Raw genomic sequence first — 13630 nt, 5'->3', positions numbered from 1 at the left:
CACATGGTAGAGGTTGATGTATACAGCGCCAGTTGTAGTATACGTGCGTGATTGTTATGGACTTGCTTATCGTGCTGCTGCTGCATCATACCACAGGCACTGTACCGATGAACCACTGCAAGCTACGACTCGGATCAAGCGCTGATCTGATGCGATAAATAAAGCGGTCGTGCTTCTGCGTAGCTTCTAACTAACCGCTACCTAAAAACGACAGGGCTGCTTCCTTGCTCTGAGCTCTCACCACTGCAATACACGAGAGCATCACGCTGCAGAACATACAGAGGAAAATCAGGCAACACAGTTGTCTGAATACTCTTCCTTGGACCTCATGTTTTGCATCCCTACTAGCACAAGGCATCTATCATTCTCGACTCTTCCTATTCCTCGGTGCCCAGTTGTGGCGGTGCAAGACCTGACCGGTTGTGGCTTAGTAAGTGGAAAGAATTGGGCGTGTCGTCACATTTTCACATGCTTCGATGAGCTGCACGGCAGGGAAATAATGCAATGCAGGTGGTTCAATCAAATCCCCCACTAAATGATAATAATGCTGGCTTGAATAATTGCGTCGCCTCTGGCATGTGCGTTTTATCGTTGGAAATCCCATCATCCACCATCCATCCATCCATCCACCAGCTGCTACTGTTCAAGTTCCTGGATCTTGCTTGCCTGCCTTCTTGCAACTGCTACTACTCCAAGCCATTTTTTTCGCCATCCTCAACAAAAAATCACACCCCCAGATACCACCTAATCCCATCTTACCTGCCTACCATTCAATTCTATTCCATCTCCTGCTCTTGCATCTTCGTTATCCGACCCAGACATTGACATCGTACCACTTTCTGTCGTGCCAAATCAACAGACGCCGACATCTACACCTCGCGCACGTTTACTCCCTCTCCTTCTCTATCTCTCTTCAGCAAAATGGGTGAACCTACCGTGAACGGGGACGTTCCTCAATCCGCCTTCCTCTCCGTAAGTACCATGCATACCTACCCAAACAATGCATACCTACCTTAATCATCGAAAGATTTTACTAATAGGTCTTACCCTACAGCACCTCACCTCCTACCCCATCGTCCACGACTCAGTCAAGACAATCAAGGAGAACCCATATGGCGCCAAATCCATCGACCTGACCAACGCCGGCTACGAAAAGTTCGTCAAGCCCGCCGTTCCGTACTTTGAGACCCCGGCCTCGTACGCAAAGCCTTATGTTGCCAAAGCCGACGAACTTGGCGACAAGCTCCTCTCCAAGATCGATCAGCAAGTCCCCATCGTCAAGTCGGACACAAAAGAAATCCAAAGCAAAGTCCGAGACTATATCAATTGGCCGTTGGAGACGGTGCATAATACCAAGGACTGGGCGTTCAAGACGTATGGTGAGGAATATAAGAAGTGCGGCGGCGATGGTGTCGTGGCTGGTGGAAAGGCTGTGATTACTACGTCGCTGATCTTGAGTTCTGAGGTGCTTAAGTGGGCTAGCTCGTTCTTGCAGGCGAAGAAGGAGGAGGCGAAGAAGGTCGCTCAGGAGAAGACGAGTGAATAGGAGACAAACAAGACAGCAGGCCGGCAGATGGTATAAGATACGGCATCCGATAACTGTTGTTGGTTGGGACTTGTAGCGAAGGGAAGGCAAACGAAAGGAAGGGCTGTTGTTGGTTATTAGCGACTTTTGGTCTTGATTGCACAATACATTTCTATATACATCAAAGAAGACATTGGGCCACAAGAGGCATAGCTGGAGCGCTCTTCATTCAGGTGCAAGTTGGGTTCGACGTGTTGACTCCAGGATGTCCATTAAGGGCCGAAAGTCCATGATACTGGGCAACGATGGAAGGGTGATACTTCCTCTTCGGCATCTTCTTCTGGATTGCTATCCTGTCTCGGGGGTCTCGTTGCCGCACTTCACAATTTCATCTTCCGAGACAAACACTCCTTCTTATGTCTACATGGGAGATCCAAATCGGGTGCAGACAGGCCTATAGAGGCAAGAGGTCCATATTCGAGCAGACTTAATTTTGGATAAGTAGACTACCCAGGGACTACTGCCACTGTTACTACGCGAGTTCACTCTTTTTCTGTCTGTTGGCTCTTGATACGTCCATCAGGTGTGCCACTCGGTAGTATTCAAGTCTATTCAAGACCCTGTATCTAATCTTAAGGCATCACATCACTGCAATTTGTTGGGCTGAAATTGATCGTTGTCTCGGGTGCAGTGAACGAGTTTCACATGCCAAGTGTATGATGCGATGATGTCATATGTTTGCTGGGAATCAAAAACTTGAATAAAATAATTTTGAGGATAAACTTGAACGGCGTACGACAACGATGACGAGGACTATGTTTCCAACTACCTACATGTACAATGTAGTGCTGATAGCTACGAGTATGCGCGCGACAGCAATAGCAGCATCAGCCCGAGTGAGGGATCCTCACCAGGTGTTCAAGGTACCTAGCACCTGGTACGAGTTCTTTGGCTTCACGCACACCCATACAAATACCCTCACAAATTGCGTCAAGAGAGATGACTCGTGCTAAAGTCAGCATTGGTGGTTCGTGATTGTGTATGTCGAGTTGTGCAAGACAACCACATATAGTAGACAACTAGGAGACGTTCAATTCTCATTCAAGAACGGAGTCTTTCTCGGCATTAAACTCATTCGTTCATTCATTGATCCATCCGTCGGTTCGTTCAGTCGTTCAATCATTCATATGTTGCCTGTTCCAAAGTCCCATACTAGCACTGTAAATGGCCATCAGCCATGCTCTCAGTCTGTGTCCTAATCACAGATCCTTCAGCCTTTTCAACACTTTATCCCCAATCTTGTCCAGGAAACTCTTCCTTTGGCCTGCACCTTGACCACTGCCTCCATGGCCCGCCGTTGCATTGGGATCCTGATACTGTACTCCTGTCTGTGACTGCGCCATCTGTCCAGGATAGACGTACTGCTCCCGTCCTGACGAAGCCGGCTGTTGTAGCCGTTGTTGCTGTGGACCGACACCATATCCATGCCCATACCCCCGATCCAAACCATAGTCATGATAAAGTTTAGCAATCGCCGCATCGGCACAACATATTGTCTGAGCCTGAGGCTGGAAATGGTCCGGACTTAGACACAAAACGCGCGCTTTGCGATTGTTCCATCCTTCGCCTTCGTTCGCGGTGGCGTGGTAGATGCAGAAGATTTGTGGTGGACATCTCGCTTGACCAAAAACAATGAAACTCGCATGTCCAGGTCCAAACGGTCCACCCTGCCGTCTATCACTTTCAAGGAGCGGCGTAGGTCGTTTCCGCCACGATGACGGCTGCAGAGGATCATCAGTGCCGCCAACAAGTTCCAACACGCCCAGCTTATAGTCGCTGGTCCAGCTGCCGTTGGCGCTGTAGACGATGCCGCGGAATGAATAACTTTCACCTGACCCTAAACCTGACTCTGACCTCGAACCGGCGGTAGGTATCTCAACCCACGTCGGCCCTTCATTAACACCCCTCCTCCCACCATCAGGTCGTTCCCAAGGCAACTCGGCCCTCGAAATGCACGTGAGCGTTTCTGGCACCGCTTGTTCTGGACTCGCGAGTTCCACGAGGAACAAATCCTGCTGGGTGTCGGAGTGGTCGCCTAGCGGCCAGCCCGAATAACAACAATATAGTTTCTTTGTTGTCGCCCCACCTTGGTGGGAGTGGGATGATGTGGGAGAGCAAGAGATCTCAAATACCGTGGCATCAATGTTCCAGTGATCCGGTAGACCCTTCAAAGGTCCCAAGAATTCCCACCCTCGAGGGTCCATTGGATCCTCGTTTCTGGACCGTAATAATATGGTTCGATGGGATGGGTTTCCCTCGCCCGGATGCGCGGCGCAAAAGTAGATGTACCATGTGTCGTTGAGACGGTGCAGTTCTGGCGCCCAGATGTCGGTTGACCATGGGGTGCCGGGTGTTGGTTTCCACACTACGGATTGCTGGTGTTGAGGGTTTCCGGGTCGGAAGTCTTCCATTGTGGGGGAAGACCATATTTCGACTCGGTCGCCGGCTGTGAATGTTAGGTAGAACCGGTTGTTGGCGCTGATCATCCATGGGTCGGGGGTGTCGGTGTCGCTGGTGGGGTGGTTGGACATTTTGGTTTCAGCAGTGTTGCTGATTGTTCTTTGGGAAGAGTAGAATGTGAGATTTGGTTTGTGAAGATTTGTCTGGATTTCTACTCAGGTAGGTTGGAAGCTTGAGAGCCGAGTAAGAGTTTGTTCCGGATTCGTTGCTCCGTAGAGATGTCCAGGCGATTGGAGTAGGTGGAGTTCGCGAAGAGTTGGCTGCGTTGACTGGATATGTGATGGGCTTATGCCACCTTTGAGGCTATCTCAAGTAGCTGTTGGCTATGCGGTTTGCTGGTTACCCATATGTCGAGTCTGTTCTGATGGGTCGATCAGGAAGGACTGATGTTGTTCGTCCTTGGGTGCTGATCGCCAGTCAACTGCCGTAGCAGAACCAAACAAATCAGTGAAGTTGAAGTTTGTTTGAATTGTTGCTACAACTTGGAACTTGAATGATGCCATGCCGGTCCTTGGGTGTTACAGGCTACCTTAGATGCTAGTGAGGCGATCCCGTTCGGCTCGAACCGCCCTCCGCGTTACGCAAACACTCTACTGCATGTCATATACGAGTGGTCAGAGACTATAAAGAACTCGAAGAGTCCTACCGAAACATTCCGCGCTACTAGTAGTAGCCAGACAAAGGTAGGTAAACATCATAGTGACGAGTATCCGCAACATACCTATTGGCGTTGGCTGACAGAATGTGCAAGACAGTCTCTCTCACCGTCCCACTAACTACTAGTATCGAAGCTCTTGGACGCACTCCGACCTTATCCAAGCCATCCAAGAAAGAGTCAAGTGAGAACAATGATCCGTCTGGAACCAGAAGCAGTCACTGGCCAGACGCAAAACTCGAACTCGAACGCCGTAGGAACAGGGGTGAATAAATGAATGTCTTGTTCTGACTAACGAGTGCGTTCTATGAATACTAAAAGAGAGGCACGGGAAAACAAACCCTAAGCAAACGAAGACAAAACTCCTCCAAAACCACCAAATGCAAATGTAGCACCCGCCTTTACCACCCCCTCTTCCTCTGTACATATCCACAAGCCACACTCCCTCCCTGCCCCCATGGTACCACCCATTATGCGGATCCCTTGACGAAAGTCGGATCACATACAATATCACTGACCTCCGAACGATTCTCAAAAGTCCAAGCCCCCTTACCGGCATCCGAAAAGGTAATATCGCGATTCTCACCCCGGAGAACCACAATAGGCTGACCATGGCCATCGAGGACTTGACACCTGTAATCCTGGTCTTCAACAAGTTCACCCACTTTCAACTCGACCGTCTCATAAGGACCCATGGATCCCACGGGCTTCGATTCCTCACGCTGACCAGCGGGCAAGAGAGTCTGCGACCCAGTCTCGGTAGCTTGATCTTCCAAGATGACGCGCAGCTGGGATGCCGAGGCGTCGATCTGCGTGAATGTCGGGTCGCATACGACTTGGCTGACGAGACTGCTGGAGTTGCGGAACGTCCAGGGACCCTTGTCGGCGTCGCTGAAGGTGATGTCCGTGTTGGCACCGCGCTGGATCACGATCGGGTGGCCCATGTCGTCGAGGATTTGACAGCGTAGGTCTTTGTTGGGAACGTCCGCGCCGAGTTTTAATTCTACGGTCGCGAACGGTCCGTCGAGGGCGGGGACTCCCGTGTTGTGAACGGTGCTGTCGTCAAAGCTGACTTGTGCGCCGGTCTCGCCTCCGTCGCTGAGGACCACGCGCACAGAGGTGTCGTTGGTGCTGCGTTGGCTGTGAGGGGCGGCTAGAGCGCCGGTTGCTGCCAGAAGACAGAGGATGCTGGTGCTGTATTGCATTTTGTTTTTGTATGTATATGTATTGCTGGGGTTTGACTGTGCCGGATATGCTTTGGGATCAGAGTTGAATGGCAGGGAATGTCAGGCACCTGAAGTATTATGTAGCAATTCGATGATCTCGCAACGAAAGAAAAAGAGAAGATATGGTAGGAAACTCGTTATGGACTTGTCGTTGTATGAATGAGTGTTGCTGGATACAGACATCCTGAGGCGGCCCTGGCAGTCTTCTTATACTTGTTCGTCCATGCCCTGTTGTCACCAGAAAGGTAATCCTGTTGTAGTCAACCATATTATCATCTCCACACGAATGTCGGCAAGGCCGGGCAGTCGCATTCAGAAAACACAAATCAGTACTTCTGACCTCTGTATCTAGAGTAAGATACTAGTACCTGGTTACATTCAAGCTGACCAAAGCCGGTGGGAAGCAGCGGGAAATGATGAACTCCATTGGCGCGGCCACCTCGCCAAGCCAGTTTCTCACCTCATTTGCAAAGATTACAGCCTCGTTCGAGACGACGGACTGGCGGAGACGTGTGAGTCGCCTGGAAATTGTCCGGATCGACGACAAAGGTACCTTTCGAAAGGGTTGCCGGTCGGCACCGCCTTCAGGCAAGGCTGAGAATAGTGTCAGCAGAGAGTACCTAGGCAGTGTCAGCGACTCGAACACCCTGGGGGCCTGCCAAGAAAATGGCGGCTCTTGTTGTTGTGAGGATGCTGACCTGCGGCGTTAGTGGTTAGAAGAGCGTGGAAGCTGACAAGGCTGTAAGATGCGGCTGATAATCCGCCTATCAACGGGAACAAGGCGTAGCAGCCACATAAGACTGTTATTATTGGTAAGCCCTATCTCTATGTCGCACTGTGGCCCTCCTCGCTCTGGCATTACCCGTTGACATTTTCCGGCAAAGTCCATGGCTCTCTGAAAGAAACGGTCATCGGTAATGGATTCTCCCACCGACATTGTCACAGAAGCCAGGTCGCTGCGCCTTCATGCTTTTGATTAAACCGACAGGGGTATCGTTGAATTCTGTTGTACACAATTTGCGCCGTTGCTGTCCTCCTTCACGCCCAGTATCCGCTTTCTTTTCTTCTCAAGCAGTCATAGCTCATAGCTCATCAGCTCGTATTTTGTCATCACAAATCATAGCTCATTATTCATGCATCTTCGCCATCCTCCTCAACAACTGCACCGCCGCCGAACAGCCCAGCAGCTGGGGTATATGCTGGCGTAGTGGACGCAAGCAGCTGACTCCTTCTTGCTGCAGGTGTTGCTGGCACTAGACGTTCTTCACGTTGTTCTTCTGCCACTCCTCGGCTTTCAGCCGCAGCTCTTCTCCATTTTTGGAAGAATGAAAGTGCCCTTTTCTTCTCATTCCGCAGGAAGACGACATCAGCATCCTCTTCGAGTCTTTTGAATCTGAATGCGGCATTTCTCCAATTCCTCAGTGTTGCAAGTGCGTAGCTGGCGGTCCTTGTGGCACGGTATTCATCTGCTCTTTTCTGATTTTCCAGTATTTGTCTGGTTGGAATGAGCCAGGTTGAGCCGAAAATCTCCAACCGCTCAATGAGGTTCTTGTTGTAGAAATGGTCCGCCTGACGACCGGCTTCTTGCATTTCGGTAGTTTTGTTGTACATTGTGACAATTGCGCCGTGTGCCATGTGTCTAGCGTTCTCGACGTCCTTTCTTGCTCGAAACTCGTCAGCCGTGATGTTCATCTCGCGGATGCGAGCAGTCTTCTCTCGCCAGATGTTCAGGGCAGCTCGGGCGATGTTGATCTTGACCTTCCTCCTCATGATCTTGTAAGCATCCGCGTACTTCTCTTCCTTGCTTCGTTTGGTGCACTCCTTCCACTTGCGGAAGTACTTGGTGGCGAGCAGATGGTGACGTGCTTCCTGTGCTCTCTTTTCCTCTCGCAATTCCCGAGTTTTATCCCGCCATTTCTGGAGGGCATGCTTGCTGGCGAAGTATTCGGCTGCAGCATCCGCTCGTCTCTCATTAGTCTGTATTTGCTGCAGCTGCGAGAGCCATCTGTTAAAGACCCGCCGGGCAAGATTACCTTGGTACAGCAACACAGCTTGGCTGTCGGCCTGATGTATTTCGGCCTTCTTTGCCGCCATTTTTCCCAATACATTTCTCACCACCTGATGATTCCGAAAGTCATCCGCAGCAGCTTCCAGCTCGCGCAGATGCCTAGTCTTTTCTCGCCATTTCCCGAGCACTCTGCGTAGCACGTTTTCATCGGACACCCGTACAAAAAGTCTTTCGCGAGCTGCTAGCGTCAACTGTCTGAGTGCAAAGGCAGCATCGTGTCTCGCTCGAAACTCATCTCCCACCCTTTCCATCTCGCGGATTTCGAGGACAGTATTGTGCCAGTGGGACAGCGTTTTATTGGCCAACTTTCGTGCGTAAAACTCGTCCGCAATAGCATTCATTTCCGGATCCTCGTAATCCAAGTATGCTTCTCTTTTCAAGTGTAGCTTGTGCCGCCATTGTTCAAGTGCTTGAGATGCTAGCTTCCTGTTATCAAGAGCCACGGCTTCTTGCCAAAGCGGGTCGTTTTCATTGAGTGAATCAGGAGACTCTGCCCGGACAGATATTTCGGGCAATCTATTGACAGCCGGAGGCTGCGCAGGAGCATCGGGGTCTGTCCCACCGTCGGTCGTGGTTCCATCAGTGGTCAGTACAATGTTCGCTTCTTGCAGGACGTCGAGAAATTTCTCGTTCAAGGGGGTCTGAGAGTCGGTCTCGAGAAGGTCTAGCAGCCATCGTAGGCACGGGTCGCCAGGATGTACTGTGTGCTGATCCTCGGAGCATATTGCGTGGTACTCTCTCTGGATGGCGGTCGGCGTAAACTCGACAAGCTCCTCCTGCAGGCGGAACAGGACACGGTGTAGACGGTCAATGTCCCGGGGTGGGAAACTCCTGATCTCGTTCGCAAATTCAGCCTGCTCCTCAGGCGTCATGTTGGCTGTCGAGTCTTTCTCATTGTGTTGTGGTATTACCTAGGTAGGTAGGTATGTTATGTGCTGAATCTCCGGACAGATTGCCCTTGAGCAGGATCGCAACTGCATCGCGCGGATCGCGGTCGTTTGGCCTTGACGCGAGGCGCGGCGTGCAACGCGTCATCACGTGGACACATGGACACGCTCACGACGGCAGCAGCATGTACTAAGGGGGAACATGGATCGAAGCTTTATCTGTTATCAGTTACACGGATACTACTTGAAACATTCCAGCTTTGGTATCTACTTGTCGTTGAACGCCGCTTAGCTGTCAACAATCTGTTGAGCTCCGATATCCTTTCATGCCAAAGCAACCTTCGTCCCACATGCACGCGTAGCCGTTTTAAGGTTACAGCTTCAGTGGTCTCCCCGGCTCCAACAATGTCTCCAAAATCCTCTTCCATTCATCGGCAAGGAGGGGATCAATGGCGCAAGCATCGTAACTGACATTGAACCGCAGCTGACCATTGTCGCCAACCACCCCTACAAGAAACTCCCCGTCCCTCGCCCTTACATTAGATTCTGAATTTCGAAAGTCGGCAACCATGTCTTTGTTCTCTGGGATCCTTCGAGTATCATACTTTCCAACCGGTATAATGGTATGGCGCGCACCGATGGAGCTGATGCCACACGTCGCCATACTACCGCTAGACTTGGCTGGGTAGGCTCCTTGGATATCCCACTGTCGTTTTCTGCTTGCACGAGTCTTCCCTTGAAGCCGCTCCATGGTATCCAGATACAGCATTGGCAGAAGCTGTGTTGGACTACGAGAGCCCAAATTAACCTCTTCTGTCAAAGATCTTGGACGCTTCTGATAGCGGCGCAATTGGCGGTCGGCTTGTTTCCCCAGCAGCCGTAATCTTCCCTCCAGATCTAGATCGCTGGACAGGAATGGCAGTGTGACACCATCACTAAAAGCCAACATCAAACTGTCCTCTTTGCCGACAAGACTCTTGCCAGTAAGGAACGGTCGAGGATTCACTGGAAAGGAGCCGACGAAGGGCAGGCGGTTGTGATGTGCAACGTGGGGATCGCGCAGTTCCTCCATTAGCATCATGACCACAGCGACTAACGCAAAACATCCGCTTCCTATACTGATGCCTGCTTCCCGGCATATTTTGAACAGCCGGCGAGTTGGTGCTGGACCGAGTACTGCTCGGACAGCGAATGTATTGAGCGGTGGCACTCGTGAATAATTCAGGAACTCAGGATACTTCGGCTCCATGGCTATGCGGCTACCCAACGCCACCCTTCTTCTCAGAGGATTCTGAAAAGATGCTGGGGGAGGTTTTCGGGTATGACGCAGTATGCGTGTTAGGAGCCAAAACCATCGCTGTCTTGCCGCACTACCCTTGATTGGTGGATATAATGTTTCTTGTGCCGGCGGAAGTCTTGGGACCGGTGATTGAGAGCAGAGACTCTCTGCCTCTCGTGCTAATTCTTGAGCAGACATGTTGAACAAATCGATGAACGAAGACAGCCACCGCATAACAGTAAGACCATCAGTGATCTCGTGGGCGGCAATGCAAATGAAGTGAAGATTTTGGACGCCCTGAATACTTGGCTTGATTGGCATCACATAGAGCCTGCTTAAGGCCTTAGATGCATCAATACAACGGCCAGTGTTTAGGGCATGTTTGAAAAATTCATCCTCGTCAACATCGGGATAATGATCCTGGACAAAGTCCAGATGTTCTTTCGCTTCTTTTACCATCCGCTCCGGGTGGGGGCTCGGTTCGAACAGGAAAAAGTAGTCTTCAAGGTCTTGTTCGGAGTCGTCTGGCTCAAGGTCAATGGTTTTGAGAGCCTTAGAAGCCAAGAGGACATGTTTCTGCCTAAAAATGCTCCAGACGAGCAGAATCCGGTTCTTCAGGTCATCCAAGTTCAGTGTCGTCCTCAACTCGACGAAGAACTCCGTGGCGACATCTGCACGACCTTCAAAATCGGTGCCATCAACATTGAACAAACCCTCGACGATACCCCCACGACGGTAGTAGACCGACTGGCCGTTCTTGCTTCGGTGGTGCCAGTCATGCCTAGAGGTAGCGTAGCTTTGGAGCCATTCGGTTGTTGTTCTGGTTGTCATTGACCAGATTCGCTACCCTCACCACGGGCAATGGAGCAGAATATGCACAGATGATGGCAGAAACGGCAGAACTGATGTCTTGCTCCACTGAAGCTCACACAGCAGTCTTCACGTGATCACACGTGACAGCGTACGCCCTTGGGCGCCAGGGGGCGTGGGAAACTTCAGGAGTGCTCCCAAAGGAAACGCAAGTTGCAGGCGACCTGTTCTTCAGATACCATGACAGCAAAGACGGTAAAGCCCATCTTCGTAGCTCTCAGTGTCATAGTTGTGTTCAACATTATTGCCATCTTGTAACCGTTTGCCGCAACGGCCCCGTCCTCCCCAGTGGGCCCAACCCATATAGCCATGCCGGATGTACAGCGGTAATCTCCGATGGCATGTCCCACTCCGCAACCTCTTTTTGACATCGTTTCTGCTCTCTTTGACCTTGTGCTTCCTTCTGCGAGAGCATCATGGCTTTGGAGAGGCATTGCAAAGCCCCGCGGAGCTCTGCTAGTCGTTGAAGCACAGATGATCTACTCCATGCAGATCTATGCTCTTAAGTCTCGCTGCTAGGTTGGCAGTGAAGGTCCAGGTAGCAGGAAGGCCACTCAATGCTGCCTGAGAGCTGTGAGCAGACAGGTGGGTTCGGAGACTGTGGTAATCGTCCAGCTGCAGCCAAACTTGAACAGCTCGAACACAGTGAGCTTCCATTTCCTTCCAAGGCTTCGATTCAGACTTCAGTTTCCCCTGGATCGATTGCGTGTGGCGGAGGTCACGATGCCGGGGACTCAGCCAGTGCAATGTATGCTTACCCATTCTTTCATTGTATGAGCTTTCTTGTTGCCAACAAGCTGTGGATTTTGTCCTATTGCTGGAAAGAAATTTAGTAAGTCATTTGCTAAACTGCATCCGAGATTGCCTGGCGAGGCAACTGCGACCCTGTGCGCCTGCCTTCTCTGATCCAATGCCAACTACATCTCCTGCGGAAATGTGTTCTGGAGATGTATTCGCACTGCTGTGAATGTTAGGATATCTCCTACAAAGTCACAACACACATCGGGAAGATGCCGCTGGGCACAGGGCAGTTCTGCCTTGCGTCCGAGTTGCACCACAAACGTCATCCCCAAACATCGTGACGTCCGGTTGGGAAGGCTACAAGCAGATTTACATAATTGTTCACACGCTCGATTGACGACCTAGGCTTCAAACCTGCCATCAGGGTGGCCGGCAATAGGTCATGTCGGCTCTCCAGGCGGACCGGTTGCTCAGCTGCAAAAGACCACTTCTGCCACGCAAAGAAGCACCGACATCGAAGCAAATCCGCCCTACTCCCTCGTCGAGAAAGGATCGGCGCGCGTTGTTGGGCCGTTCGACGCGACCCTTGAAATGTTTATACACAATACAACGCGTCGCGTGAGCAGGGGATATATATACTGTCGTCTCCTCGCCTCGTCCCTGTTCTGCTTCTTCTTTTCTCTCCATACGAAGAGTCTTGCTACGACAATTGCAGATATACATGACAAAGGTTACAATGTCTACAATCACATCAAGCTCTTCGTACTGTAGCCCTGCGCCCAAGTGGCGTTGGGCTACAGAAGGTCTGTACTCTGACACCTCCTCTGATATGCTGAACTACATTGCAGGTGACTTGCACCGCTCGCCAACACGGTCGACGAACTCGATCTTCGGTGCTTCTCCCGCCTCCCCCACGCCGCCGTCCCCTCGATCCCGCCGGCAACCGACACTCCGCACCCCGATAGTCCACGGTCCCGGTCATTATCTGCGCGCCGCCGAGTCACCTCGACGTCGTCGACAGCCTCGGATCGTCCCCGATCCGAGCCCGGGCCCCGTCCCCTTTCACTATCGGCGAGCACCCAGTGTGGAGTCCCCGTGCCGTATGCCAACTGTGTCACCTCCGCCTCTGGTCAAGTCTCCAAGAATCAAGGCGTTTTCCCGAGCGACTCGAAAGTTTTTTCCTTTCTAGTGGAAAGGTCCTATCGTCTCGCCTCGGCCAAAACCGACTCGACCACCGATCAAGGCGTTCTCCAAAGCCAGTTACAGGCGCTTGGACCATGGTGCACTCCTGCCAAGGGTGATCGCCCACATGACAACGAGGCCCATCAAGGCTTTCTCCAAGGGAAACATCCGCGGGCTGATCGACCGCCGGATCCCCTTGAAGCCACGTGTCAGCGACCCAGCACCCCCTCCCCCTGCTCCTCAAGGCGTAGTACGCGTACGCATCAGGGGGCCACTACTGTCGCGCTCTCCCAGCAGTTGTGGCAGCAGTTGTGCCAGCAGCACCTTGACGACTTCTCCGGCGGCGTCTCCCACCAGCCAAGATGACTTTGATGCAGATGAAGCCTTCCTGGATTCATTTGTTTCAGAGTTGCCAATTCCCGAGACGCCGCCCACTGGCCCGGTCCTTTGTTCCCGCACCCAGCCAACAACGGCACTGGAACCCTCCCTGGGTTTCTTTGCTCGTTGCGGACAAATCGTGGACTCGGCAGTCAGTAAGGTTGCACAATGGGTTTGTTCCTGGTTCAAGTAACCTCGGCAATTTTGACACTGGCATGCGGTACGGGCAATGTGAGGGATTGAGTGGTGGTTGATGGTGGTGGTTGATGGTGGTGGTTGATGGTGGTGGTTGATGGTGG

General features: G+C 51.7%; 6 protein-coding genes across 7 annotated transcripts; 3 read left to right on the top strand and 3 right to left on the bottom strand.

The window, feature by feature from the left end:
• The first annotated feature begins 546 nt into the window (after window positions 1–546).
• Window positions 547–2168, top strand: HMPREF1120_01964 (uncharacterized protein). The gene is made up of 2 exons (XM_009155994.1): window positions 547–972; window positions 1055–2168. The coding sequence occupies exons 1-2, from the start codon at window positions 922–924 to the stop codon at window positions 1544–1546; spliced, it is 543 nt and encodes a 180-aa protein (XP_009154242.1). The 5' UTR covers window positions 547–921; the 3' UTR covers window positions 1547–2168.
• A 616-nt stretch (window positions 2169–2784) lies between these two features.
• HMPREF1120_01963 (alpha-N-arabinofuranosidase) lies at window positions 2785–4116 on the bottom strand (the record flags this gene model as incomplete). Its single annotated transcript, XM_009155993.1, has 1 exon — window positions 2785–4116. The coding sequence occupies one exon, from the start codon at window positions 4114–4116 to the stop codon at window positions 2785–2787; it is 1332 nt and encodes a 443-aa protein (XP_009154241.1).
• An 876-nt stretch (window positions 4117–4992) lies between these two features.
• On the top strand, window positions 4993–6206 carry HMPREF1120_01962. Of its 2 annotated transcripts, XM_009155991.1 has the most exons (2): window positions 4993–5088; window positions 5239–6206. In XM_009155991.1, exons 1-2 carry the CDS (start codon window positions 5081–5083, stop codon window positions 5666–5668), a joined length of 438 nt encoding a protein of 145 aa, XP_009154239.1. In that variant the 5' UTR covers window positions 4993–5080; the 3' UTR covers window positions 5669–6206. The 2 variants fall into 2 exon arrangements, with proteins under 2 accessions (XP_009154239.1, XP_009154240.1); XM_009155992.1 differs by having other exon boundaries at window positions 4993–6206.
• An 851-nt stretch (window positions 6207–7057) lies between these two features.
• On the bottom strand, window positions 7058–8866 carry HMPREF1120_01961 (uncharacterized protein; the record flags this gene model as incomplete). The annotated part of the gene is made up of 1 exon (XM_009155990.1): window positions 7058–8866. The coding sequence occupies one exon, from the start codon at window positions 8864–8866 to the stop codon at window positions 7058–7060; it is 1809 nt and encodes a 602-aa protein (XP_009154238.1).
• Window positions 8867–9254: 388 nt separating this feature from the next.
• HMPREF1120_01960 (uncharacterized protein) lies at window positions 9255–10991 on the bottom strand (the record flags this gene model as incomplete). The annotated part of the gene is made up of 1 exon (XM_009155989.1): window positions 9255–10991. The coding sequence occupies one exon, from the start codon at window positions 10989–10991 to the stop codon at window positions 9255–9257; it is 1737 nt and encodes a 578-aa protein (XP_009154237.1).
• Window positions 10992–11431: 440 nt separating this feature from the next.
• HMPREF1120_01959 (uncharacterized protein) lies at window positions 11432–13611 on the top strand. The gene is made up of 2 exons (XM_009155988.1): window positions 11432–11778; window positions 11891–13611. The coding sequence occupies exon 2, from the start codon at window positions 12493–12495 to the stop codon at window positions 12958–12960; it is 468 nt and encodes a 155-aa protein (XP_009154236.1). The 5' UTR covers window positions 11432–11778; window positions 11891–12492; the 3' UTR covers window positions 12961–13611.
• Window positions 13612–13630: the final 19 nt, after the last annotated feature.

The sequence above is a fragment of the Exophiala dermatitidis genome, assembly GCF_000230625.1.
Source record: "Exophiala dermatitidis NIH/UT8656 unplaced genomic scaffold supercont1.2, whole genome shotgun sequence".
Lineage (NCBI taxonomy): Eukaryota > Fungi > Ascomycota > Eurotiomycetes > Chaetothyriales > Herpotrichiellaceae > Exophiala > Exophiala dermatitidis.
The sequence above is the reverse complement of the archived record's forward strand: the minus strand, read 5'-3'. Positions and strand labels throughout refer to the sequence as shown.

Coding starts and splice junctions, on each gene's coding strand:
- HMPREF1120_01959 (XM_009155988.1), top strand. CDS start 12,493: ATGACAAAGGTTACAATGTCTACAATCACATCAAGCTCTTCGTACTGT.
- HMPREF1120_01964 (XM_009155994.1), top strand. CDS start 922: ATGGGTGAACCTACCGTGAACGGGGACGTTCCTCAATCCGCCTTCCTC. Junction 973..1,054: donor CTCAATCCGCCTTCCTCTCC/GTAAGTACCATG, acceptor CTTACCCTACAG/CACCTCACCTCCTACCCCAT.